A 27,133-nucleotide genomic window follows, 5' to 3' on the forward strand; every position below is an offset into this window, starting at 1 on the left:
AGGGACCCATTTACAAGAACCTGGATTACTCTCATTTCCTGGGATAGGTCATAAGTGTTGGATATTAGGAAAAGGGTCTACACAAAGAGAGTACTTGGGCCCTGGAACAGGCTCTCCAGGGGAGGGATCACAGCACCAAGCCTGACAGAGCTCTAGAAGCATTTGGACAAAGATCTCAGGCACATGGAGTGATTCTTGGTGCTGTCCTGTAAAGGGCCAGAAGTCAGATTTCCATGATCCTTGTGGGTCCCTTCCAACTCAGGGTAGTCTCTGATTCTATGATCAGAAGGAACTGAATTCTACAATTCCATTTACCTACCTGTATACTGCAAATGCTGTGGAAGAAAGGTCATAGTAAAACTTTGAAGCTGGGAGGAGACAAATCAAAATGCATCAGAACAGACCCTGGATTATACCAGCTGTCTTATGACTGGCATCTTACTTAAAAAAAGAAAAAAAACACAAAGGACAAAGGGGAATTTAAAATCAAGCCAGAGAATTTTTTCTTATCAAAAAAGAGGAGATATTAGGGCATTCCAAGTGACTTGTCAGCATGTGGCAAATATAAATGACATCTTGGAATGGCTTGGTATAACTGAATTAAAGAAATCAACCAAAGAATAAAAAGTAAACTGTGAGAAAACAAAGCCATGTCTCTAAATTCACCTATTTCTCAGCAATTTCTTGCATTCAGTTCTGCAATTCTTCACCCCTTATTTGACTGGAAATATAATTATTTATTAGACAGATTTTAAAAACTTTTTTCTTTAATCAGACAATGACACGTATTTATGAAGCTGGAATCAGTAACAGCATTTCCCACCTTTCCAGTTACACGTCCACTGACAAGAGCAAGAGCAAGAGATGGCATCTGATGACTGCTGAATACACATGTATTTCTCCTTTTGACATTTACATCAAAAAGACCTAAGAGTTAAATGAAAAAAAAGTTAGAAATATGAAAGTGTATTAATTCATGTTTGCATTTAATTACAATTGATGGTTTATCATTTTCAAGGGAAAAGAATTAATTAAGTGTTTAACTCAACAGTTTGACCTCTCTGATCAATAAATTCTCTCATTTGTTCAGGAAAGGGCATCTGGGGACTACTGTCTATTTTGCTGCCTTGAGGAGAAAAGCCCTGAGACGTAATGATAAGGAACAAATTTCTTTTTATCAGCACAGATGTTTAAAAAAAATCCATAAAAAGGAGCTGAGAATCCCAGCATAATGAACTGGGCTCTAGCAATGAATTTAGATGATAAATAACAGATGATGTGGGGAACATAAAGCTTTCAGGTAAGAAAAGATAATTCATTTTCTCTATATCCATATCAGAATTTGTAAAGCAAATTGTGCAGCATAGCTCATGGCTTCTCAAATTTTAAATCTGGCCAATTTTCCAAACAATTAACTCTTATAGCTACAAAATACTGATGAAAGGTAAATTCTTGCCATTTTTATTGTTCCCAGGGACAACAGTAATTTTTTAAGCAACTGTTCTACCAGTCCATTATGTTGCCTTTTTGGAAGAGGCAGCTGTCTCTGGAGGAATCTTGTCCTGATGCACTCTTTGGTGTGTCCTGAAAGATTCTATCACTTCGAAAAAGATCTGTGTAATGTCCCTGTTTAAAGTCCCTGGTGAGATGTCAGAACCACTGAGCAGCTCCATCACTACCAAGGGAATAAAATATATGTACCTAATACGACTTGTATTAGAGTTAAGTGCCACTAATGAAGTAGGAGGAAAGCTGATAAAGGGTTGAATGGGTGGACTGCCACTAAACTAAATTACAAAATTAGAATAAAATTAATTTATACATACATACATGTATGTATTTTATATATATGTACACACACACATATATGTATTCCTTATTACTGAACTCTACCTAAATTTGAACTTGTTATCTTAGATGGCTCTAGTTTCAAAAGACTCTAGCTGTCCTTGTCATGTGAGTTCTATGGGAGCACCAAAGATGACAAGTTTTTCTATTTGTTAAAAGAAAGCCAGCGACAAGACACCACATGAGAATTTGTGTGTGTGTAAGCTAAGCATAGATTTCTGAGTCTTTATAGTCATTAATACATGTATATTGTAAGTAAGGAAAATGTTTAGTATGATTATCTGCTCCTATCCATTTTAGGAATCTCAATATTAAAGCCTTTCTTTCTTGTATCTCTTATGCATAGATCCACATGGAGAATACTTTACCGTATTTGTTTTTCTTGTCACCAAGAGCATCAACTCTGCCATCTGGGTAGAGGCAAATGAAGCCATGGGTGAGCCTGTTGTAAAACTGAAGTGTGATGCCTTTCTGAAACTTCCACTTTTCTGCAGCCCACTAGTTTTGTAAACAACAAACAGAAAAGACTTAAGAGAAGATGATACACAGGAATTTGTCACACAATGCATTCAACTGACCTGTTTTCACTCAAAGCATTTTTTCAGTGGTTTAAATTAAAACAAAAAGGTATGCTCTTACAGTTTTTTCTCTCTTGAGTTCCAGCTCTTGTCCTGTGCAGATAAAAACAGTGTAATTAATTTACAGAGGTTCTTCATCCCCTTTGAAACAGTTCTCTTCCCCACCAATTTTCACTTACTTCCTGGAAATGTGCTGGCGTCTGTCACAGGCAGTTCTCTAGCAATTTTGCCATCATCCTGTCCCTGGTCCAGCCACCTAAGAACCAGAATCTCTTTCAGTAATAACCTTGATTGGCAACTTCCAAAGTATGCATGGCACTAGGATACTGATACTTGCTATCCTATGCATTAAAGTATCAAGGCTGACAAGCAGCAATACAAAAATCCGGCTTTAGGAAAAAGAGATTAACATTGGCAAAAAATAATTTTTCTTTCTTGTTCTTGGTGAAACATATGTAAATGCTTTCCTGGACTGAGGTACAAGGGCATAACCCAATTATTACAAATCAGAGAGTTCATATTCATCCCAGATCAATAATGAATTGTGCAGTGATCATGATGTTTGCTCTTCCTGTCTGCAAGAAGGCTACAGCAAGATGCAAATTGTGCAAATTGTTCTGTGCCCTGAAAATCCCTATACAAGGAGGCAAACCCAACAGTGGAAACACTTTCACCATGTCTAAACTATACTTTCACAATGCCTTTGTACACATCTACTTATGTAAGTTAAGTCTAACTCCATTTGAGTCAAAGGCATTCACACACTCAAAGCAAGATAGCAAGCACAGCATCAAACTCTAACAATAGCTAGCACATACACTGTATTTTTCTGCCTGAAATGGATTTGAACTCTCCCTAAATTATGTATGAAGCCAGCATTATAGATCTCTTCATAGCAGTTCATCTCATCTAGAATACAGACTCAAAATTAGGTCAGGCAAGGATGAGGTGCTGTATCTGATAGGCAGAAAGCCCTTACTCACACATAAATCAGTTTCAGTGTGCACATCGCTCACTCTGGGCTGTCTCAGGCAGTTATTTATTCACTCAGAGAAGTGAGAGGAGGAAATAGAATTGGGGTGCCACTGGCAAGCTGCATCTAGACTCTTACGTGACTGGACTTTACCGTTCCTAATATTTGCACTGATATTTATCGATTAAAATTTTTCCACAAGGTGTTAGGAATTAATCAGGCATAGATAAAACTGTAAATGAGTAATAGAGCAGAAGATTCAGAGCAGCAGCATCTGCAGGGGAAAAGGCAGGGAAGTTAGGATTGCTTCAAATTACGTTGCAGCTCAGTGACAGGCTGCAAAGCAAACGAGTAAAGGGGATGTGGTCAGGTAGCTGCATTTGTGATTGCCGTTTCACAGGACCTTAAAGTCTGATCCTGAGCTCATTGAACCCCACATTAATCTCCATACTAACTTCAGTAAAACAGGAACAGTTTGGTAGAAAGGCAGCAAGCCACTCTTCTGAAAAGACTTGCATTGCATGATATGGAAGAACAGATGACTGTCAGATGCTAGGTGTTGGATATGGTGTAACAAAAGCCTGTCTTAAATAGTTCGAAAGGTGCAAGAATGGCAAGTCCCCAAGCAGAACTTTTTTATTGCTTTTACCTTAGTTCAAACGCACCAGATGTTTGGGGCAGATACAACTCTTAGAGCAGTAAAAAGGATCAGATCATCTCAGCTCACATCTTAGGAAACAGATATTTCTCCATACAGGGCATCTCAGGAGAAAAACTAAGAGTAGTTACAAATGTATTAAAAATCTAACCCAAATCAAACACAACGAACCTGTGACAAAGAAATGTATAATCCAAATCTGTTACAGGATCCTTGATTACAACTTTGTCCAGAAACCATCCATTTCCTTCGAAGAAAAAAAAAATGTTTTTCATGAGAGAAAAATTGATATATTTAATTATGTCTGACTTCCTATAGTTTTCTGTCTTCTACCAGAACTGCAAAATCTGATGCTACATTGGCAGGTTGCAAGAGTCACAGCTACCCTCACAGCTGGAGAGAAGACAGTACTTGCCCTAGGTACTCTAGAGCTTCTTTATGGGCCTGCAAGCTGCTGGGTCTCTCCCTGGCTACATCCCTCCCTCCTTTAACATTGCCATCATATGAGATTTATTCATTTTGCCAATCAAAATGTCAACAAAATTAGATAGCAGCTTATGATGGCTAAAATAAGTTGCTAGTTTTACAGTATTTAGGCTGAAGAGTTTGAAAAATAGGACTTGTGATTGCAAGAATTTTAAGTTTCATCATTAATTGGAAGTCTAATGACAAGATAGTGTTACAGAAGTCTTCAATTGCATCTTTACAGTGCAACTGATAATGCTAATCCATCTGAAATTATAATAGTTCATTCTGACTTTAATACAAGACACAATCAATGCCTTAACATGCAAACATTCCCCCTCTCCACAGTTTTATATAGGGATTAGTAAAAAATTACTATCAGATGCTGTCCTTAACATAAAGATTAAGAGTATTGTGAAAGTGAGATTTCTGACCTGATCCAAGCCCATTATATCCTATAACAATCTTGTACAAACATCCAAGGTGCACAGCTTCAACAGCAAAGATGTCAGTCTGTAATCAACCAACAAAATTTCAGAAAAATCTAAAAAGCATAGCATTCTTCAGCCAGGAAATTGTGAAGACGCATAAACTCTTATGACTCTTTTGTCAAGGTCATAATTTTAAGTGTTAGCTGAAACAGCAGTAGAAGTTACTACTGATCACTTTTCTAATGAGAGTAGTGCCATTCAAACGAATGGGATCAGAGTCAGGAAAAAAACCTGTTGAAAGCATCAATGGCAAAACACAAATTACAGCAGATTTCAACATTAAAAATGCAGATATAAAATGAAATTTCATTTTGTCTTCTCTTATTAAACCAAGATTTTAGAAGAACGAGAATCAAAAGTACATAGCTTACCTATTTCATAAATGAAAGTTCTCCCTTTCAAAAGCACTGGTATAACATTAGAAAGAATTTGGAACTTAATTAGCGAATTTTGGGGAGCCACTGGGATGTAGTAATTATCTCTTTTCTAATTGCATCTTTCTTGGAATCACAACCCACCCAAGAGAGAAAAGCCAGTCGAAGATATTAAAAAATGCCCTGTCTTTCACTTACTTGTCCTTTTAAAAATTTCTTAGATTTCTGTGACCTGAGCAGCTGTCTTGATCCTGTATCACCTCTTTCTCCATAGACAGAAATAGAGACATCAGCCTCAGTTCCAGCATTCCACAGGTCTCCTGTTGTCACATGCACTTTGTAGACAGTCACTGACAATAAAAGATGACAACTTTTCACATCGCAAGCACTATTATGGTTACAATAACATCTAGCTGGCTGTACAGTCCTAATACATCTGTGTCAAGGACAGGGTATAAAACTTTAAAAATCCTATTCAATAAAATAAGATATAAACTTGCTTTTATGTTTTTTATGGTTGCTACATTTATTGTTGTGTCCCAATCTGTCATTTGTGGGGAATGCAAACAGAAGTTACTTCTAAACGCTCAGCAGTATATCTTGGTCCAGCAGCATCTTTAAAAATCATCATAAACTGAAAATTAAATAATGTAAATTAAATGCAAAGTAAATTAGTGTCACCATAAGTGGTGAGATGAAAACTATAAAAAGGAATGGGAGCCATTAACATTTTCAATGTACTGGTTAACCAAATAGGCTAAAATCTAGCACCACAATTTTAGCTTTCTAGGACCTCAAAACTCACTGTTTTATTATTTTAGCAATATGCATGTCATAGGATAATATCATAGAATGGTTAGGTTTGCAAGACACCTTTAAAGACCACCTAGTCCAACTCCCCTGCCATGGTCATGGATATCCTCAGTTATAGCAGGTTGCTCAGAGCCGTGTCCAACCTGACTCTGAATGTTTCCAGGGATAAGTAGCCTCTCTATATTCCATATGGAAATTCTTTAAAGGATATAAATTTAGGAGGGAAAAACTAAGACTTAAATTCAATAAATCATTCATTTAATGAAAATGGATAATGCAAGTAAAACTAAATTTGAATCAAAATCTAATGAAATTAAATACTATGATACATAAAAATATCTATCAATATAAAACCATGGTCCTTAAAATAAGACATAGGAACTTCATAAAATTTAGAATTAAGGTAAAACATGCAAACATAATCTTCAGTATTAACAAGGGAAAGGCAAAATTTATGCCAACATACACTAACAATACTTGTTAGACCAGGTGAGGTACAGAGGGAGTGAAAGGCGAAGACAAAACCTCATTTTCTGGCACACAAGCTCTTCTTCCAAGGGTAGGTGTCTGTGTGCTTCTCTGTCTTGCAAGCAGAAAAGAGTTTCTGAACCACTGGGTCCGAAACAACATCAGAATTATCATCATTTGATTGTCAGTTTCTATTTGAAACATGTTATGAAGCTAGGCTGTAATTCTCTGGAGGAGGTTGCTTCCAGATCTCACTCTTCTGATGGCCAAACATCTTCCTTTAATAAGCACTGAAGATTTGTCCATCATCAGTCCATATCTGCAATTATGTTAGGTGCCTGCTCAGTGTTACAATTTTTCCCTTCATCCTTATTTTTTTCATGATTATCTCTCATTTATTTACATGGTATTTTTTGTGCTTGTTACTAAACAAGCTGTCTTTAAAGAATTCCATTTGGATAATGGTAACAATTTGGCCAAAACACTAAACAGCCTGCACAGGTATTAAGGTGCCCACACAGAACACTAGTGGTAGTTTCCTTCTGGCATGAGAGCTAACTCATTTTGAGATCAGAGCCTCCGAACTCCTCTGAAATATGTGGCAAAGGCCAGCCACGTTTAATGCACAGAAGCTTTTGACACTCCTTGGTTGGCAGCATGGTCAGGCACTATCTTTCCCAGTGTACGCTTGTCTCAATACTCAAAAATAGTTTTCATTTAGCAACTGTAAATTCACACTGCATTTTATCCATATAGTTTCACATGGTACCACCTGATCTATTTACTTGCCCAACTTTCTCTTTGCAGCACCCACATGAACACATGCCCCATGAACAGACCACAGCAGAGGGAGAGAATTAATTTCTCTAGACCAACAATTCCATGCATAGGAGCACAACAATCCTCTACTGCAACAGTTTCCTCCTTCAATAACTACCTGCTTTCCAATTCCTGCAAGAAGAAAAGCAAAAATCCACCAGCTGCCAACCCTGTGTAACCCTGATTTATTCACAGGATATAATTAATGATTGTGTCATACACCATAAGCAGACAGGGAAAAAAGTAGGATGGAAGAGGATAAAATGTCAAACAAATGCTGCTCAGTCCTCCCGCATTACAGCAACAAAGTCTCTATGTAACACTTCTTAACAGTTTAATTCCCATGTTCTTCCTTTGAATAAAAAAGAATGTTAAATCAGAGAGTGTTTCAGCCTCTTTTTATTCAGAAATTGGTTTTAAAGTGCCTCTCATCATCTCTCTTTCACATTGAATCCAGACCCCTCCACTGTTCTGTTATCAAACTATCTTCTCTGAAGTTAAAAGCTGTGTTCCCTTTTCACTGTCTCATGCAGAAATATAACACTAGCAAAAAGACACAGAGGCTGTCTTTCAATTACTAAATCAGAGATGAAACTGCCTTCTCCAAAGCCTTCTGCATGACCCCTTTTACACTGAAGCTGGTAGAAATGCACAGAAGCTTCTTTCTTCTTCCCTTGTGTGAGACAGAAACTGTTAACTCAAAATGCAGATTGAGAGGTTGGTTGTAAGTGTGCCTTTGTGCTTTTCGTGCACAAAGATTACTCAATAATAAAAATCTTTCACTGTATCTTTATTTCAGAAACAAGGAAGCCTGCTACTCAGAAAAAGCCCACAAATTAGGATGTCCAGAGAATCACAGAATATTCTGTGTTGGAAGGGACCCACAGGGATCATTGACTACAATTCTTAAGTGAACCATATAGGGATTGAATCCACAACCTTGGCATTATTAGTACCATGTCCTAAGCAACTGAGGTTGTTGAGATCTGCATCTCAGAATACTTAAACAAGAGAACATTTGGGGAAGAACAGATACTGCAAATAGGGAAATAGAGCACATTCAATATAATATGTCAATTATCATTAATTAGCATTTATTCAAAGGGGTGAGGAGGTGCTTGACTTTTATGGCAGTGTGTTTGTATGTCCCCCCATAAAAACAATATTAGTCTCCTCGCCAAGGAGACCAAACCTGTGAGGAAGCAGGCTGAGTGCCTCCAAGGCTTCTCATGTCATGAAGATCATGACCACCCAAGGCCAAAAATTGTTGTGGTTAATGTGGACAGGCCTCTCTCCAAAGCAGTTTATGAGGCATTGACAGCTACTAAGGACTGAGGGAAATCTCTCCCATTATTCTTTTTATCTTAAAACATGCTTTTGAGGAACAAATCTGGGGGTTTTTTTTCTGATCTTCTTGTCAGGTTCTTAATCTCAGAGCTCAGTCAGCACAGTGAAGCATAAATATAACTCCAGGCCACTCATCTCTTTATTACAAGAGTATATGTCCCAAGGTATGTTTTCCCACATCCATCGGCCATTTTCTGGACTTCTGCTCCTGGATTTCTTTTGAATACATTCTCTTCCTCTAGCCTACACCCACAATATCCATTACCACTGAAGTAAATACCTGTTACAATTTCAACTTTGCAAGATCAACACAAGGGACCATAGACACACCATGAAGCACTAATAAATTGTTCAACATTCTGAGAAAGGAGTTCCATAGTTTTTAGATACTTAGAATGAAAGCTTCTCTCATCCCATTAATTTTGTCCTCTGCAGCTGATACGATTTTTATGGGGAAGAGAAGAGGACATGTCCCAGGTGGATATTGCTCAAGTGAAGTCCTAGCACAAGTAATGCCAGTGGTGTTATGGCTTTTCCTCCTCTAGCATCACACCCCAATAGGATGGGAATCTGCCACAGCATTCTTGCTCCCTCACCAACATCTCTCCCAGGACACACTGATCTTGCTAAGCACTTGTAATTTTCTTAAAAATTTTCCAGAAATGGACAATGCCAATTGGAGAGAAGGGATGAACAAGCACAGACTTTCCACTCCCTCTCCATTGTTCAAGCAGAGGGAACATATAGCAACATCAGGGACTGGTGTGGGAGAGCAGGACACTAAAACAGTGCAACGACAGCAACACTCGATAGTTTCCATATCCTTTGGAATCATTCATCTTAAGAATTACAATAAAATCTCTCTCTGAATAATGGAGATTTCAACACTTTTAGCCTCCTGAAATATTTATTTTGAAAGTTTTATTCCGCATCCAAAAATTAAAAGTATTCTGGAAGTCTGAGCCACTTACCAGGAGGAGATTGAAACAGCAGCAACAGTAGTAACACTGGAGCTATAATCCTCAGTTATTGAAAACAGAGTTTGTGATCTGACTCATATGCTGGCTTCATGGTAGTTACGTGTCTGACATATATGTCTTTACTACTGCCTTTACTATTGCCTTTATTTTAAACCAAACACAAGCATTGAAAATCTTACCAAACAAGAAATCCACTTAAAGAACGTGTGAAATTCAAAGCATTAAAGACTCTCTCATTTCTTTTCCAGTGCTTTTTAACTTTTTACCTGAGTATGCACAGTAACAACAGGACAACAAAGCAGAAAAAATGTTGTGGCAGCCAAAAAGTAATAGAGGGCCTGATGAAAAATAATGAACTCACCTCTATCGACATCAGTCTGGGGTCAGACTTTGCTGATCTAGTACTGTGCTTACCTGGAAGAATAGGCTGACCCTGCTGTAAAACAGGAAGCTCCACAGACATTTCCCCACCAGCCTGGTCCTTGGCCAGCCATCGATGTGCAGGGAAAGAGAATTGCTCCCCTGAGAAAAGGTTTAGCAACCGCACCTAAATAGCACCAGAAATTCCAGTTTAACTTGCTGATCTCAGACCAGATGGAACAGAACATGAAACCTGTGGGCTGATGCTGAAATCTGTGCAGGTAGAGCTTTGTGGATGACCACAAAAGCATGGTTTTGGAGCATTTCTGCTCCCTGGATCCAACTGCCCAAATCTGACTTTTCACTCAGTCATATTGGAAAGCTCAGGGCAGAGTAACTCAAGTGCAACCAAGAAATGGGTTTTTGTCAGCTCAGGAGCACTCCCACCAACTACAGTTGTTGTTCCAGCTGGTACATCCATGGGGGCTGGCACTAGGTGGCATGGCTTACCAAAGATGGAACTTCTCACTGGGAAGTTTGTCAAGGCTTGTATCTCTATTCCTTACACTTTCATCAGAACAGGAATTAAAGGGACAGGTTTTGATTCTTCAACACTCCTTGTGACATAATAAATAAACAATGAAAGTGCTAGCCCCAACACTAACTGAGGTCTACACAATGCCCTACGTTATTTTCTTCCGTGCCCAGCTTAGAGCATGTAGGAGCAAAAGGACCATATGTACACCAGCTGAAGGAGGAAAAGAGGTAATTTTGTACTTCAAAGTATTCCTTAGTAAGCACTTCAGAGGCAGCTGTATGTTCTAATAGTCCCTGATTATGCTAATTTATACCCATATCTACACTAAATTTTGGATCGGCAAAGAGAAGGAAAGACACTCCTACTCGTAGTTCCACTCTGTGCTTTGCAGAATCTAATCTCCTTAATTTGAATATTGAACAAACTCAGAATTACTGGAAACATTTTTATCTCTTTTGCTGCTTGAATATTAAACTTTAGAGACAAAGATTCATCCTGTCTGAAAAACTTGGCACACATTACCCTGTTGACATCTGCTGATGAAGCCTGAAAGGGTAATTTGCAAAGCAGCACCTTCGTGGACATTTCCTGGTCTGATATCACCTCAGTACAGATACAGACACAGAAACCTTGGGACACTGATGGAAGACTAGTGTGCCTAACTACCAGAAAAGCTCTGCAGTTGTAGAACATGCTCTTTTAATTTTAGTTCTTCCTGAAAAAAATGTAGGTTTCCCAAGAAACAGTGATGCTAAGTGTCTGTAGGTTGTTCCTCTAGCATGAAGTCTAGAGATCAATGGCTGTATTCCTTTGTCTCTGAACCATAAAAAACACTACCTGCAGGGTTTGAATGTTTTGGGGGTTTTTTGTTTGTTCGTTTGTTTTTGTTGGTTTTTGTTTTTGGTGTGGTTGTTTGTTTGTTTTTGTTTTCTTTTCTTTGACTTTCTGCCCAAAGTTGCAAAGAGGGAATGGCCTGGAACCTGGCCCTGGCTGATGAACCACTCCCTAAAAACTGGATCTGATTGACTGAGATTTCATAAAGAGACAAAATTTATAAATAAATGAATAATGGAACACATGGAAGTGTTGGTTGTTTATAAATTTTACTGTTGATTTCAATTAATACTTCCTAGGTGGAAAGAAGGATAATAATAACTTCATTTTTCTCTTTATTTTTATTTTTTTTGTCAGACTTCCTCAGTCTCTCATTTTAAATGTCTGTTTTCCAGCAGTACAGCTGGAAAACAAATACCTAGGTTTTATAATCAGGCCATCATCGCTTGAGTTGAAAGAGATATAATCCCTATAATTCTATTGTGAAACCTCTTAGAGTGATAATACATGGTATTTCAGTGTAGACATGGACTGGCTAGAGATACGAACTCACGGGATCTTGTTTAAACTGCAGTTAACATTTCCCAGATCTCAGTCTTCCTTCTGAGTCACAGGCACAGGTTAAAACAAGCATCAAATAGCCACAGATTTCGAGCACTGATCAGTGAATATTTGACTTCAGTGGGCACTTTGCATTAGATAGATCTAGATATACCATGAAATGTAATTTTAACATTGAGTTTACCGGTAGCTTCTAAAGCTCTTCATAAACTGCAGTCTCTTAACTGAAAGATAAGAAACTCTGGCACAAAAATGGAAGAGTTTCAGGCATGCATACATATAATTGGCACACATAGTATCACATCAGATACTAGGATAAAAGTCAGAACCTTTAGTTTCGAGTCCAGAAACCTATATACCATGCTTCCCAACCAAACCTTGAAATGCAACTAGCTCATTCCCTTTGCTTTATTATACTTGCTTAACCTGCATCAAGATATTTTTTACAGAAGGAGGGAAAAGGACCTCTTATTGTCATTTTCTTGACAGAGATACACAACTAGAAACATTTGCAATGTAGCTCTGGTGCTGTGCACAGAGTCCCATAGGCATCAGCCACAGATCTGGGGAGGACTTGGCTGGACTGGGTTCAATGACTTTGTCGGTTTAAACAAATTCTAGGCACTTTGTAGCATACAAAGACTGTAGAAGACTCAGACTATAGTAGCGAAGTTAAGCAGTCTTCCTTGCTGCCCAGCCACACATTTTTAAAGAAACATAATGTATTAAATTGCAAACAGCCAACCCAGACATCATAAGATAAGCTGCTTTAATTCTACACAGAAACATTCCTTCATAAGTAATCCCTTAAATGAAGGTGAAAGAATTTCATGAGGCTAATATAATCCCAGGGATTTTTTTCTTACTCATATTTTGAACCCACTGTCATAGTGACTGCTTTTGGACAGATAAAATTCTTTCTCACTACTTTTACCTCTTTGCAGTGCCAGGCAGGGGAGTCTCCTGCATTTGTATGTCCTATACGTATTTTGTAGAGATGTCCTATATTCTTAGTATTGACCTGTGAAAGAAGCACAACTAATAAAATGCATAACATTTGTTTAAAAACAGGACATGCAACAGAAATTTCATTTAATAACTGTAAAGTGAGACTTTTGTTTCGAGGAATTAAATATTCTGATACTTAAACAAGCCTTTCCAACTTATTTTGCTTCAGATAATCCCTAGACGTTTGGGTCTTCTAAAAGACAACCCTCAAAAATCCCATTGGCCTGCCAATCCTATTTAAATATCTTTAGGAAATTCCTGTAGTAATTCCTGGCTGAATACTTGCCTCAGTGGGAGATGAATAGAGACCATATGTATGACTAAAAAGCAAAAGTGTCTTGACCTTGAAACCTATCTCAGTTTAGCATCTGTATTAGTAACCTGCTCCAAAACTGGTTTTGCCTCCCACATACCTACGAGTTTCACCCTACTCCTCAAGGACTGTATGCTTTACAATATTTTGGAAACAATTGTGTTAATCTTTGATGCTTCTTTTTACAAATAAGTTCTATTAAATCAAGCGAAAAAGCTGTATTTGAAAGATTAGCTCTTGGGCAGGCTAGATGAATATGTCCAGTACAGATAACAGGGCACTGAGGGAATAACTTCATGTGAAGGTTATTCAACCAGCCTTACTATGAACTTAAGTGTAGAAATAGAAAGCTTATCTGTAAGGAACTGGAAGTACACCATCAGTCTTCCTTCCTCACTGTATAATTTGTTATGATGTAGGCTTGATTTTCTCTCCTTCTGCTGTCTTCTGTAGAATTAATTTTCCTGTTTTCATTGACATTGTATAGATGGGTGTGAACTGAGTTCCCTGTATCACAAATTTCCCTGGATTCAGCGTTATAAATGACAAAGTGACAGAGCAATGAGGATAGACCACAGTTATGTGCAAATACAGTGCACTCAGATAGCTTTTTCTCTTTCTGTACATTTTAGAGGAGGTTCTCCTTAGCTGCATTCAGTGCTATCAATTCTTGCCTAACAGGGGAATTCTAGACTCCAACATTGGGACTGTCCTCCATATTTTGCATCTAAAAGTTATTGTAGGTGAAATTAATTTCAGAAATGGCAACAAGACCTGCTTACTCCTTTTATCCACTCCTTTCAATCTGGCTTGTTTTGATATCACACATGGAGAATGACATTCTCTATCAGGGGTGCTGGATTCTTCTGAGAAACTCCACAGGCTGAAAAGGGGTAAGAACTGAACTTCCTGCATCCCAAACATGTACAGGGCGATTGTGGCAAAGGTGAACTCTTCAACAATGGTGCCATCAAACACCTTTTCTCATAAGGGGAGTTGCTGTGCTGGATACTATTGATGCAAGCACCTGTTTGTCATACGGCCATAGCAGACACCTGTAGACAACGCCTGACAATCCTATATACACACTCCAGTTATGCAGGTTGTGATAAAGGACTAGTCTGGCTCACCTAAGTCACCACATTATAAGATTGACTGAGGAAGAATTTTTTTTGTGTAACTGGAAGCAGAAGCAGAAGCAGAAGCAGTTTCAGATAGATTTATTACAGGTATAAAATTTGCCACTATTTCAATAAAGTAGCAGGTGTTTAACAAAGTTAGAATGTTACTCCATATCCTAATTCTTCACTTCTTCATTTAATTTTTAATATCATAGCCCTGTTTCAGATTTGCAAACTAAACAGATATTTCTTGTCGTTCATCTCTTGGTATTTTCTTGGGCACAATGCAAATAAAACACTAGTTCTTCTTCAACAGACAATTAACATGTTGAATCTAATAAGCTTTGGATAAGTGAGTGGGAAAGGATACTAAATTTAGCTCTACATTTAAGTCTTGTTTCTCGTTTCTAGATATGTGTAACATACAAAAAGTTGCCTTTTCATCACATAGAGTTTGAAATGTCATGTGATCTGGCAGGAAGCAAGAGGGCAACACAATGAATAAATATTACTTACTGTGAAGATGTCTTCATTGCCTCTCTGAAATAATTTTCCCTTCTCTCCATCAAGAAAAATAGGACCCGAACTGCCACGATCCCCATACAATGTAATATAAACCTTTGAACTTGTTCCTGCAGATGGCACATCACTGGTGAGGACTGACACATTCCATTTCCTACCTATCAAAAGATAAAAAGACTCACTGAATTACTTAAACTCAAGATTCTTAAATAAAATGTATTTCGGTAATCAAAATTCTAAATAATAGTATGTCAATGAATACAGAAATATGTGTTTCACAAAATCACAGCAGGCAAATACTGAGTTTGCTGTGTTGGGTATGTCACGAAACATCAGGTTGCATTCATGTCTTTTATTCTAGATGTCCTATTTGACCAAGACAAATTTGAATGGACATAATTGTATTTCAAACACAGTTTTGAAATATTGTATTAAATATAGGGCTCTCTTTACTTAGGATATATCAGCTCTGCTCAATGCAGTGCTGTGTAATGACAGCCTTGACACTCATCACTTTAAACATTAGGGACTCTGAAAGCAAATTAGCTCTGCTGAAAAAGAACTGTTTAAGAAAGGATTTGTATCTCTGCAAAGGTGTGATTGGCTACACGGATGTAGCAGCTCGTTTAGAATCCACTGAAGCTTTACCAGCACAGGAAGGACTTTGATCTGTTGAAGAAAATCCAGAGGGGGCCAGCAAGCTGATCAGAGGGATGAACAACCTCTGCTAAGAGGAAAGGGTGAGAGAATCAGGTTTATTCAGCCTGGAAAAGAGAAAGCTTTGGGGTGGACTTCCAGCAACTGAAAGGAGCCTACAGGAAAGATGGAGAGAGACTATTTACAAGAGCATGTAGTCACAGGAAAAAGGGACAATGCCTTCAAACTGAGAGAGAACAGGTTTAGATTAGATATTAGGGAAAAATTCTTCACTGTGAGAGTGGTGGGGCGCTTGAATATGTTGACCAGAGAAGTCTCTGGAAGTGTTCAAGACCAGGTTGGATGGAGCTCTGAGTGACCTGGTCTAAGTGGAAGGTGTCCCTGACTCCTGCAGGGGGGCTGGAACTAGTGGAACTTCCATTCGTTCAGTGAAAGCTAAGTACCAGCAGCATGGAATTAAGGGAAATGGTATCATTGTTAGAAACTCTTATCGACAAGTTAAATTTGTCAATTCCAGAATTCTCATAACTGGAACATATTAAACTGAAAGTATAAGTTAAAAATAACAACTGTGAGAAAGAGAAGTAACTGGCAGAAATACTATCAACATTTACTATTTACTATCAACAGAGCACTGTGAGCTTCCTCAAAACTTGCTGTAACCTTCTTTTCCCACAGCTGAAATTAGCTGATGATTGAATTCCTTGTTTTGCTTTGCTTGTGTGTGCACCTTTGGCTTTATCTTTTAAACTTTATCTCAACCCATGAGTCTTCTCTCTTTTATTCTCCCCAGTCCCACTGGTGGGAAAGGGTGCAGGCAGCTGAATGAGGCTTAGTTCTGACTGGGGCTAATCTGTGACACAAGGTGAGAACATTGTATTAACTATTCCCCATAACTCTTACAGAGGATCAACATTACGATTAGATTAAATATATTTGATATCATTAGTGCTATAAAAGTCAAGGTACTTGTGTAATAGTGATATACTGAACAAATATCTTCTTTTCCTCTGACATCCTTAAAATTAAGAGAAATATGCCTTATGCATTTCAGAAACTACAGCCTTGATGATTAGAGGAAACGGAGGAAATATTTATGTTGGAGAAAAAGCTGAGAAAATGTCTGATTTTGTTGACAGATACCAAGGAGGAAAAAGACTAAGCAAATTACAGTGATGGCTTTGGGACGCATGTATATAAATTAACCATGAGTAGGCTGAGGATGGAAACTAGAAAATATTCAAGACAGACATCAAAAGCAGGACTCAAGCTCTAGAACATCTGTCTGGTGGAAGCTGTAATGACTACAGAGAAAAATATTTTAAATGAGATTTAGTAATTAGATGGAATTACTTACCCAATTGTGTAGTATTCCTCTAGCAAGTGGCTGAACTACATAAACTGAGATTTCCTGGGACTGTGATCTATATGTTATGTTGGCTGTTTCTTTTTAAAGTACAGCAAGAGAAAAACTGAATTCCTTCCAGATGTGTGGCATACTCTCTATAAATCCCAGAATGCTTGCTGACTGCTTTTCTATCCTATTAAAGTAGCTCTTATTACTCGTCATGATGGTTTTGCCTCTGTCAATCAGTATGTTGCTCTAGCACTGTGAGGTTCTCTCTTCAGCCTTCTCCAATCTTAACTTTGAAAACAATTTTATTTTATCTGTGCATCTCAGACACCTGATATCGTCTAACTTTGCTTCAAGTTGCACCAGGGAGGGTTTAGATTGGATTTCAGATTGGATGACAGGAAAAATTACTTCACTGAAAGGGTTGTCCAACAGTGGAGGCTGTCCAAGGAAGCGGTTGAGTCACCAAACCCAAAGGTATCAAAAAGGTGTGTAGATATGGCACCTGGGGACATGGTTTAATGGTGGACTTTGCAATTCTGGGTTAATGGTTGGATTCTGAGATATTTTCTAACGTAAATGATTCCATGATTCTCTGATCTTCCATGTACCACTAATGAGTATATAAATCCTATGACAGTATGGTACATCTCACTGTCAACATTTTGTCCTGCTGAGGTGACTATTTTATTCCTTCTCTTTCAGTTAACACACAGAAATCAAAACCAAGTCTTTCAGTTAATATCCATTTCACCACTTGCTGTGGTGTCTGCTAATTGTAACCTGAGGGAGTACCTCACATCTCATGTTTCAAGTGCTTAGTTTGCTCAACAACTCTCAGTAACTCAGTAATAAGGACCTGATTAAAGTTTCCTGAACCTTGATCTGGAAATGCTGAAGTGTTGTGAATGTAGCACAGAGTGCTATGAATCCAGCAGAAAGGCTGTGAGTGATGGAGACATATGTATAGCTGTTAATTTGCCTACAACTTAGACATTATTTACAGCACAAAATGCTATATGATATTCAGATGGATTCTAGTAATTTTGAGTTGCATTTTTCAAACAAAGGTTTCATTTCTGTATCGGCATGTAGGGGATGAAAGGGATGAAAAAATACCATTGAGACTTTTTACTTGGAGCTGCACTAAAACATGTGAAGGGGGACACCAAAAGAAGTGGAAATGGACAAAAGAACATCAGGAACAAGGGCAGCATAGGAAATAACACACAGCTATTGGGTGTGAAATATATTAGACAATACATCTTCCTTTAGAATTATAATATTAGTTTATTACATAGAATATACCGCTTCAAACAATGGAAAGATAACATTTATTTAGGGGGAAATAGATCAGCCACTGGACTTCTAAAAAAACTGAGGAGTGCTTCTAGGTTTCCTACCTGTGCTACAAACCCCTTTTGCTTCACATCCAACTTCCACTTCCCATTCACGAACCTTCTGTCCCTCAGAGAGACAGCCACAACCTCTGGGCCAAGAGGAATTTGCGTCAACCTTTTATTATGTCCCCAATCTGGATAATCATAGGATCATGACCCAGGGCTTATCACAGCATGTACATGCTAGTTATCCAAGACAGTCTTCAAGAATACAGAACGGCCAAATTCTCATTCTCTACCTGAAAAGTGGCACCTTCTTTTTTCAGGTATATCTCTGACTTCTTTGACATTGAAAAGAGGTACTGTGCAGTATTAGGAATTAAAATCTAACCAAAAAACTGAAACACTCCCCTTATGATAATATACATTAAATATCTTCCGATTTCATGTGTTAACATCATTTACTGAAAATTGTAAACCATATGGAGGTGCTTGCTATATACATGCACTATTTAAAAAATGCTGTAAACAGGTATCCAAAACAACTCTAACAAGAGATTGAAAGATCCTGAAACACATTGCATATGCCTTGGATTCTCAAAATACAGCATATTTACAAAAAAACCCCAAATAAACAAACAAACCCACACCAAAACAAAACAACACAAATACAATCTCTGAAGTACAGACAGAGGCTAAGTTAGAACACACAAATAAAACTTCAGTGTATGTAGAACAATTTTATAAGTAAGTGATGCTGCCTCAGAAGGAAATATGGCAAGAGCAGTCAGGAAGTCCATTGACAAAGAGTCTCCTCTCTCAGTTCCTAAATATGGCCCTTTTCTAGTGTCCTCTGAGTTAAAGAGGCCAACTTTATTTGGTGTCTGGATAATCCTACATGGAAAAATTTCTTTACTCACATACATGTTCTGTAGCTGCCCTTTAAAACCTCAAAGAGCAATTTTATAATGTACATCTATATAAAATTACCATGACTTCTGTTTCCTACTTGTTATTGTATTAGAGCATTTGAATAGTATTTACTACTTTTCATTTCAAATTAAACATATCTTCATTTTCTTCTGGGAAAAGCATTTCTACTGAAATACAGTTTTCAAGCTCCTTCTCAAATGTCATGGAATATAAAAATCTTATCTAAAAGCTTGGGCAGGTGTTTCAAATTTCAGTTCTCTGTTGAAACAAGCAGCCATCATTTCTCTAAAATTAGCTTGGTACACAACTACCTCTTAACAGATAATATTTCAGAGAAAACCTGTTTCCTAGCCAAGAAATCATTGCCTTAGAAGAACAACTTTTCTTCGTAAGGTGATTTCCATAAAAATTTAATTAATATTTGTATTTCAGCACTGATATACAATTGCTAGGGTTTTTTTTATCTATTATTCACACTGTTTTGTGCTGAGCTTTATTGGTTGCACCATTCAGCAGTTTATTATGTGATTTTTTTTCTCTGAAGATGTTTTCACTAATCTAATGTGATGGAAATTCCAAGATCTTTATTACAAGTCACTCTTTTCTTTCCGGTCTCCACTGTTCATTGTAGAAGAGCAATCTACTTGTTCTTTGTCCTCTTCTTCTGTAGGAAAGGCATTTTTGTTTTTCAGATTTTCAGAGTCTTTATGTTCAATGCTATTTAAGGAAGTGTCACACTTCAGAAATATTTCAGAATGACAGGTTTCTGCTGGATCTGCCAACATAGGAGAAAAATTTTCTCCAACAATATAAATTAAATTTATTCTTAAGGTTTGACATATTTTTGTCTTTCCATTGGGTAGCTCAGTATTTGTGCCTGTGACGGGATCATTGGGTGTGTGTTTGGATACACTATTTTGACAATTTCTGGTTTCCATGGGGTTTACATTCATATTCTCTGTAATATGTAACTCCCCTAAAATATTTGTGTCTTTCAAAGTTGAGGATGCAATTATTCCAAAGTTACTAATAAAATCTAAGGTGTTATCAGCATAAAACCTATTAAATATGTCACTGGCAATCTTATTGATAGAGTTATTCTTCAAAGTCGCATGATTATTTTTGTCTGTCAGGTCTTCACCTGACCATTCCAAATGTTTGCTCTTTTTGGTCCACAAATATGGACCCAGCTGGTTTTCAATATCAGATGCCTTTTGGTAGGCATACCCTCTTTGCTCCTCATTGATTGGTATCACTGTCACCATCAGAATTGGACAATGTTGGCCACATATTGCATGGAGTCTATCCAGAGAATCTTCTTCATGAACAGCACTTCTATCAACATTACTAACATTAGTTGGCTGAGACTGTATGGGTACAGCATTTGAAGGCTTTTCCAATGGATGTACCTTGTTATCAGGCAATCTAAATTCTACAGACGAAAAGGCTGGAAAATTGGCATCAGCCTGTGTGGAAGTAGAACCTACTGTGGTTGTTGGATTGGTCTTGTCTTTGTTTGGTGCAGGAAGGATCTTACCATTGCGACTAGGTTTGCCTTTTGTATTTGACTCATCCTGAAAGGGGTCTGAATCACTATTATGAGGCATATTGAAGTAGCTGCAAAAATTTTCAGGGGGTTTTACCATGTCTTCAAGTTCTGAGGAAGGGATCTCATCAAGGGCAGGGTAGTGATCCAGATGGCCAAAGTGAGAGTATGGAACTTCATCACTTTCAATTGATGTTGTATCCAAATTACCATACATTCCAGTCCGTTCAGGTGGTGATCTTCTTATCAAATGATTTTCTTTCAGAAGCCATTTGCCTTTATCTATCAATATTCCTTCATCTTCACTAGCATGGATGCTAGGTTGACAAGGTTGATTTGTTGATTCCCCTAAACAGTCATTAGTACAACGTGTCCCTTCTCTGTCAAGAGCAGATTGTGGTGTTGGTAAAGGAGTATTTTCTCTTCTCATTATACTGTCATCTTTATTTACTTTTACTGGATATTCTTGTGATGGTAGTGAAGAATGCGACAACTTCTCTGCAGAACAAGACATAGATTCTTGAGAAAAATAAATTATTTTTTCCCCCACTGCAGAGTGGAATCCTTCAGTATCTGCATGAAATACTTTTGACATAGAAGGAAATCCTTTGTGAAAGTCAGGCTTAAATGAAGCTTCTGTCTTGCCATAGAGTCTTTCAATAGTTCTCTTTACATAGCCAGTGTTATAATGTTTTTCAAGTGCTTCCTCCCCACTTTCATTGGTCAAGTCACTGGATGCTCTAAAGTTATAATCACTCTCTTCAGTATCTGGTCTGTAATCTGACCAGTCTGAAGTAGCAGGACTTTTAAAGCATTTTTTTAATTGAGAGGTGTCAGAACACATTTTATTCTCCAGTTCTTCTTCTTGCAATTTCTGTTCTGCTTCGGTCACATCACATTCTGTAATTTGCTTTGATTCATAACGAAATGATAATGGAGAGACTGTAGATAACCTCTCAGAGGTTTCCTCAGATATTTCTCCATCTTCCTTGTCACCCTGTACAGAAGAATCCTCATTATTATATTCTACAGAGGTTTCAGCATCGAGTGTAAGTTGGTTTTTTGGGGTTTTATCGATATCTGCTGACTTTAGATCAACATCCTCATCTTCACTTTTATCAGTAGTAACAGGTACAATGCCTTTTTCACCTTCTAACTCAGAAGAATCCTGATCTAAAGTACAATTGTTATCATTAGAAGTAACACTATGAACTGTGGAGTTAGGTTCTACTGAAGATTCTGACTCTTCATTAATGAACGATGTATCTTGAGTCTTTTCATATAGGCTATCAGGCATTTCTTCATTTCCTTCTGATGCCTCTAGAGCTGATGGAAGGCTACAGGTATTTGAATTAGTATTGGCATATTGACCTCCTGATTGTGTCTTCGGAGCAGTCATGTCTAAAGTCTCTGTTTCTTTGCAAAGATCCCTCTCTATATCAAGACAGCTTTCTGATTCCCCAGCTAATTTTAGAGCTTCTTCAGAATTGACACTGTCCATTGCAATACAAGACTCAACCGATTCTTCATCTTCATGCCAATGTACATCATTAGGAATTTCAGATATGGGCATATTCTCATGTGTGGAGTCCTGGTTTTCAAGTTCCTTCCTAAATTGTAATAGCTTATTTTCTGTTGATTGTTGGAGATGTGAGAAGACAGCCTTCAGCTCATCAGCTTGTTCTATAGCTGCAGTTTGTTTCAGACATTTTAACTGTGTAAATATTTCAGAACAGCTACAGGCATTTTTTTGCATATTGTCTGTGATTGTCCCAATCAAACTCTCTCTCAGATTGAGTAAAAGTAGCCAAGCTAGGAGGGCATTGGAGGAAGAACCAAGAGCTGCAGGAGAAAGATCTGAAAAGCTGCAAGATTTTCCAATGCATCCACTATGTCCTTTCTGCAGACCAAGCAAAGTTGATTGTAGTTCATGGAGCAACACACTGGACATGCAATTATTCTGAACTTCAATTCCAATTTTCTCACTAACAATTGTGCAATCAGCTTGAACAGCAACTTCAGATCTTTTTCTTTGACATAGGTTGGTAACTTCAATGTCAACTTCTGTCATCTTTTTATCACTGTCATGTGCTTCATGAAACAAATGTAGCTTACTATCCTGATGAAATTCTGACTTTAGTGAATACTTGCCTTCTTCTACTATGGATGTAGTAGAATTAATCGAAGATTCAGTTTGTCTTTCATCTGAATCTTTGGCTGAATCTCCTGAAATTCTCAATTTACCAATAGGTTTTAATGGTCTTTTTGTTAGATTATCTTCCAGTAGATGTTTTCTTCCAGTTACATGCACATTATTTGTGGTAAATCTAGCTTCTTTTTCTATAGAAGCATCAGTATTTTCTTTAGGAAAAGAACAGGCATTGCTATTCTCTACAGACATTTCTTTTTTCTTTATAGGGGGTAAGACAGAATTTGATAATGAATTTTTCAGCCAAGTTTGGACATAGTTTTCACGTGAATGTTCAACAACCTCCTCTTGAAAACCCTCCTGGTTTAGAGCCACTAGTGCAATGGCACTCTCTGACATATTTATCTTATTTACACCTTTACCTAGATTTTTCTTCATTGCCTTTTGCTTTTTCTCTTTCTTTGATAGCAAATGTTCCAAATTCTTCTTTTCTTTTTCTTTTTCAAAGCTAAGATCTTTTGGCACTTCTGAAAATGGCTTTGAAGTCACTGATGAGTTAGGTGTCTGTTTGAAAGAACTGGTTTTAAGATGTGCACCTTCTTTCTCAATACTAAATGTATCCTGACTGTGCTCAGATTCATTGTTTGAATCAGCCGTCATTAGACCTTCTTCACTCTTTGCAGATGAAATAATACTACTTTTTTTGCCTGATTTCAATTTTACCTTGGCTAACTTCTTGTTATTACTTCTTTTTTTCTTATTAGATGATGATGATTCATTTTGTTCCACTGAATCCTGGTGATAGAGCTCATCTTCAGGATATTTGTTTTTGTCCAAATTGGGAGACCCATCACTGTTTTTTGCAAAATATTGAGATCCTTTTTTCTGAGGCATTTCAGAATATTTATCCACAGCCTCTGTTGTGGAATCCTGTGTGATAGGCAATCCTCCACTTGTAATTACCCCTGAAATTTCTTGTTGCTTTTGATTTTCATAGGTACCTTGCTCTTGCAAGCTAGGTGATTTTCTTTTCTTCTTCTTCTTTTTGGTGAGTGATGATGCAGATTGGCTGTTCTCAATGAGTGTTATCACAGATTCAGTCGTGGAACAGATTTGATTCTCACTTTCAGTAACAGCAGGAAAGAATCCAGTTGTTGGATTTGCATCCTCAGTAGGACTCTTACTACATGGAGGTGCCATCTTCATCTGGCTATGTCCAGCACAGGCTGAATGGACCGAATCTTGAGAAATAGCTATTAAATCAGCAGCTCGGCATTTTAATTCTTCTTTTGACTGACATAATTCTGAATATGTAATGAAAGAACTCACTGATCTTTTTATTTGTTTAATATCACATGACCTATGGATGTCATCTGCTGTACCTGGCCTAGCTGTCTGGTAAGTTTTTGATGATGGCATGAAACCACTGATGTTAGCTTTGGAGGTTGATACGAAACTACTATATGCACTTTGTCCCACAACTGATTTCTCCAATATATTCTGTACCATTTCATCCTCATCAGGCACTTCTAATGTCTTCCTATTTGTGGTTTCTATTAACTCACTACTTTTGTGGCTTACTTTAAAATGCATTTCTTCTTTTATATTTTCTGAAGAAAGCTTTAATAAACCATTGTCACTCATCTCATTAAACTTTGGATTACTGACACTTGATTTTTTTCTGCTTGAATGAGCTACCATGCAATATTCAGATGTTTTTCCTCCATTCTCTATTTCCTCACTGTAGGAAAACTGTCCTATTGTCTTCTCTTGAACCTCTTTCTCAGAGACCAAGGTGACACTTTCAACTACTGCTTTCTTTTGTCTAACACACCTTGGCCCAGGGGTGGGAGGCCTATAAAAGCGAGGCTTGATATTTTCCTCAGATACATTACCTACATCTAAATCTGCAGAATCGTTCCTCTCAGAGACATTGCAATCAGCAGTTTTCAAATCAGATTCTGATTCTTTGTCTAGCACTTCCTCATTGGATTGCTGTAAGGAGTCCTCCTCTTCTTTATTGTAGCTCTTCAAAAATGGAGCATCTTTTGGATTTATACAGTCTGATGTATTTACATTGGATGAGCAGTCTTCCACATTCATTGCAGAAGAATTGCAGATGGAGATATTTTTGTCACCAGAAAGGCCAGCACGACTTACAGTAGTTGTCCACTTAATAGTTTCTTCCTCTTTAATTTTGAATCGAACTTTCATTTCCACGGTGATACTGCCGTCTTGATTAACGTGAACAGATTTCTCAATGTCATCTTGATACTGTGCCACAGGTAAGTCTTCACCAATAACTGACTGATTTCCTTCTATCCCATTATGGCTGTCAAGAACATAGGAAGACTCTGAGTTGTTATCATTGGAGTTGTTATCATTGCTGGATCCTTTATCAGAAGAAACTGAGAATATCTGAGATCTTGAACTAGAGTCCATTTCAGCTCTCACTACCAATAATTACATTGAAAGAACACAGATTCATTCAGTAGACAGAAAGTAGAGCAGACAAATACCATGGATAAGGATCCAGATGATGAGACAGTAGACAGGCAATAAAGGAAGAGAAAAGAAGAAAAGAGAAAAATTAGTATGAAAGATGTTAATGAAGTGTGTTATTTTAAATATTTTGATTTTTATTTATTTTGCATTAGAAAGTATAGAAAAAAATGGGTAATCTTGCTATTCATCTATGAAGTTTTCAGAGAAAGAAATATAAGAAAGCCTTAATAAAGAATTAAGCATTTAAATGCTTGTCCACTTAATTTTATTTTACTATAATTTCTTTCTGATGCCAGAACTATAGTCTTATTTGAAGCTCCAAAGCCTAAAAGTGTACTAGATGATCTCATTTTATACTTAGTTGAGAGCTGAGATTGCCTTGAGCTTTTCAAGGGATTCATAGGTGCTCACTTGTTTGAGCCTCAAGCTACCAGCTTTACTTCCTCTTCATGCTTTAGTGATCATTAATGTATCATTTCCTATTAGTTCTTAAAGTTAAGACTAAAACCTCTTGGTCAAGGAGAATGTATATGTCCTTAGGTTTAATCTGACAATATACAGTACATGAGTCACTACTCTTTGTAAAGTCACATGAGGAAAGTGTTCATATCCAATCCTCTGGACTGACCTTCTATAAAGTAAACATTGAAGTTCTTGAACTTCTTGTAAAATCTGAACTTAAATCATGACATTCTGAAACACATCTATGTATCTGTACTACAGACAATGGTGCAAAATTCACCAAAGCCAATGAGAATATTTCTAGACATCAGTGATTTTTGAATATGGCCCAAAATGTGTTGGCATACACAATATATATTCCCACAATATGTTTTGATTACTCTTCAATAACTTGGGTCTTTTAAAAATTTTTATTTCATCTCTCTCTCATAGTTGTCGCTGACGAGTTGAGAGCTAAGAACATGAGATAAGAGTAAAGCTTTTCTGTCTTCCAAGGTTGTCTGCATGTGCAAGGGAAACAGTGCAGGTATACCCACACAAGGTATGAACAACTGCCACTGATATCTAAATATTTATGATCCACCCTTCAATAGATAGGTTTCACTTGCATAAAACATTTTAACACGTATTAACTTATCTACATTTCTAGAATTTAATTTTGTTTGGGTTTTTTAAGTCAAGACTCATGTCAAGACTTTTACAATAATATAGTACTATTACAGAAACATGTCTATAACTTCAGGAAAATGGCCTTGCAAGTTTCCCAAGCATTTGCTTTACCATGAGCTGAATAAGAAACAAAAGTCTGTGCTAACTCTTCTAACACAGACCAGAACTTATGCTCCCCAAAGTAAAAGTCCCACCTTCTCCATCTCTGGAAATGGAATTAGGACAAAGATGCTGAAATTTCATTTTCCATGCTTTCATATCATCAGTGATCTCTCCTACACCTGATATGTTTGAAATTCTCAGGTTAGAGAAAAAAGAGGGTTGTTTTTTCCTCCCTCCTTCTGTGATTGCTATTAACTAAGAATTAGAAGCAGGAGACAATCAGATTCAGCAACTCAGGTTTTCTACAATTGCAAGACTCAGTCTCTGTCTCAAAAAAAAAATCTG

General features: G+C 37.4%; 1 protein-coding gene across 1 annotated transcript in view; it reads right to left on the reverse strand.

The window, feature by feature from the left end:
- Positions 1-27,133, reverse strand: part of RP1 (RP1 axonemal microtubule associated) — a 162,622-nt gene that overhangs the window by 132,103 nt on the left and 3,386 nt on the right. Inside the window, 11 exon segments of the mRNA XM_066181257.1 lie at positions 824-927; positions 1,894-1,987; positions 2,203-2,346; positions 2,488-2,519; positions 2,606-2,682; positions 4,229-4,304; positions 4,957-5,035; positions 5,586-5,737; positions 10,229-10,361; positions 13,042-13,128; positions 15,066-15,229. Coding sequence (XP_066037354.1) covers positions 824-927; positions 1,894-1,987; positions 2,203-2,346; positions 2,488-2,519; positions 2,606-2,682; positions 4,229-4,304; positions 4,957-5,035; positions 5,586-5,737; positions 10,229-10,361; positions 13,042-13,128; positions 15,066-15,229 — 1,142 coding nt within the window.

This window comes from Chamaea fasciata, unplaced genomic scaffold, assembly GCF_029207755.1.
Source record: "Chamaea fasciata isolate MVZ Bird 193981 ecotype frontalis unplaced genomic scaffold, bChaFas1.0.hap1 SCAF_1, whole genome shotgun sequence".
In the NCBI taxonomy this organism is placed as follows: domain Eukaryota; kingdom Metazoa; phylum Chordata; class Aves; order Passeriformes; family Sylviidae; genus Chamaea; species Chamaea fasciata.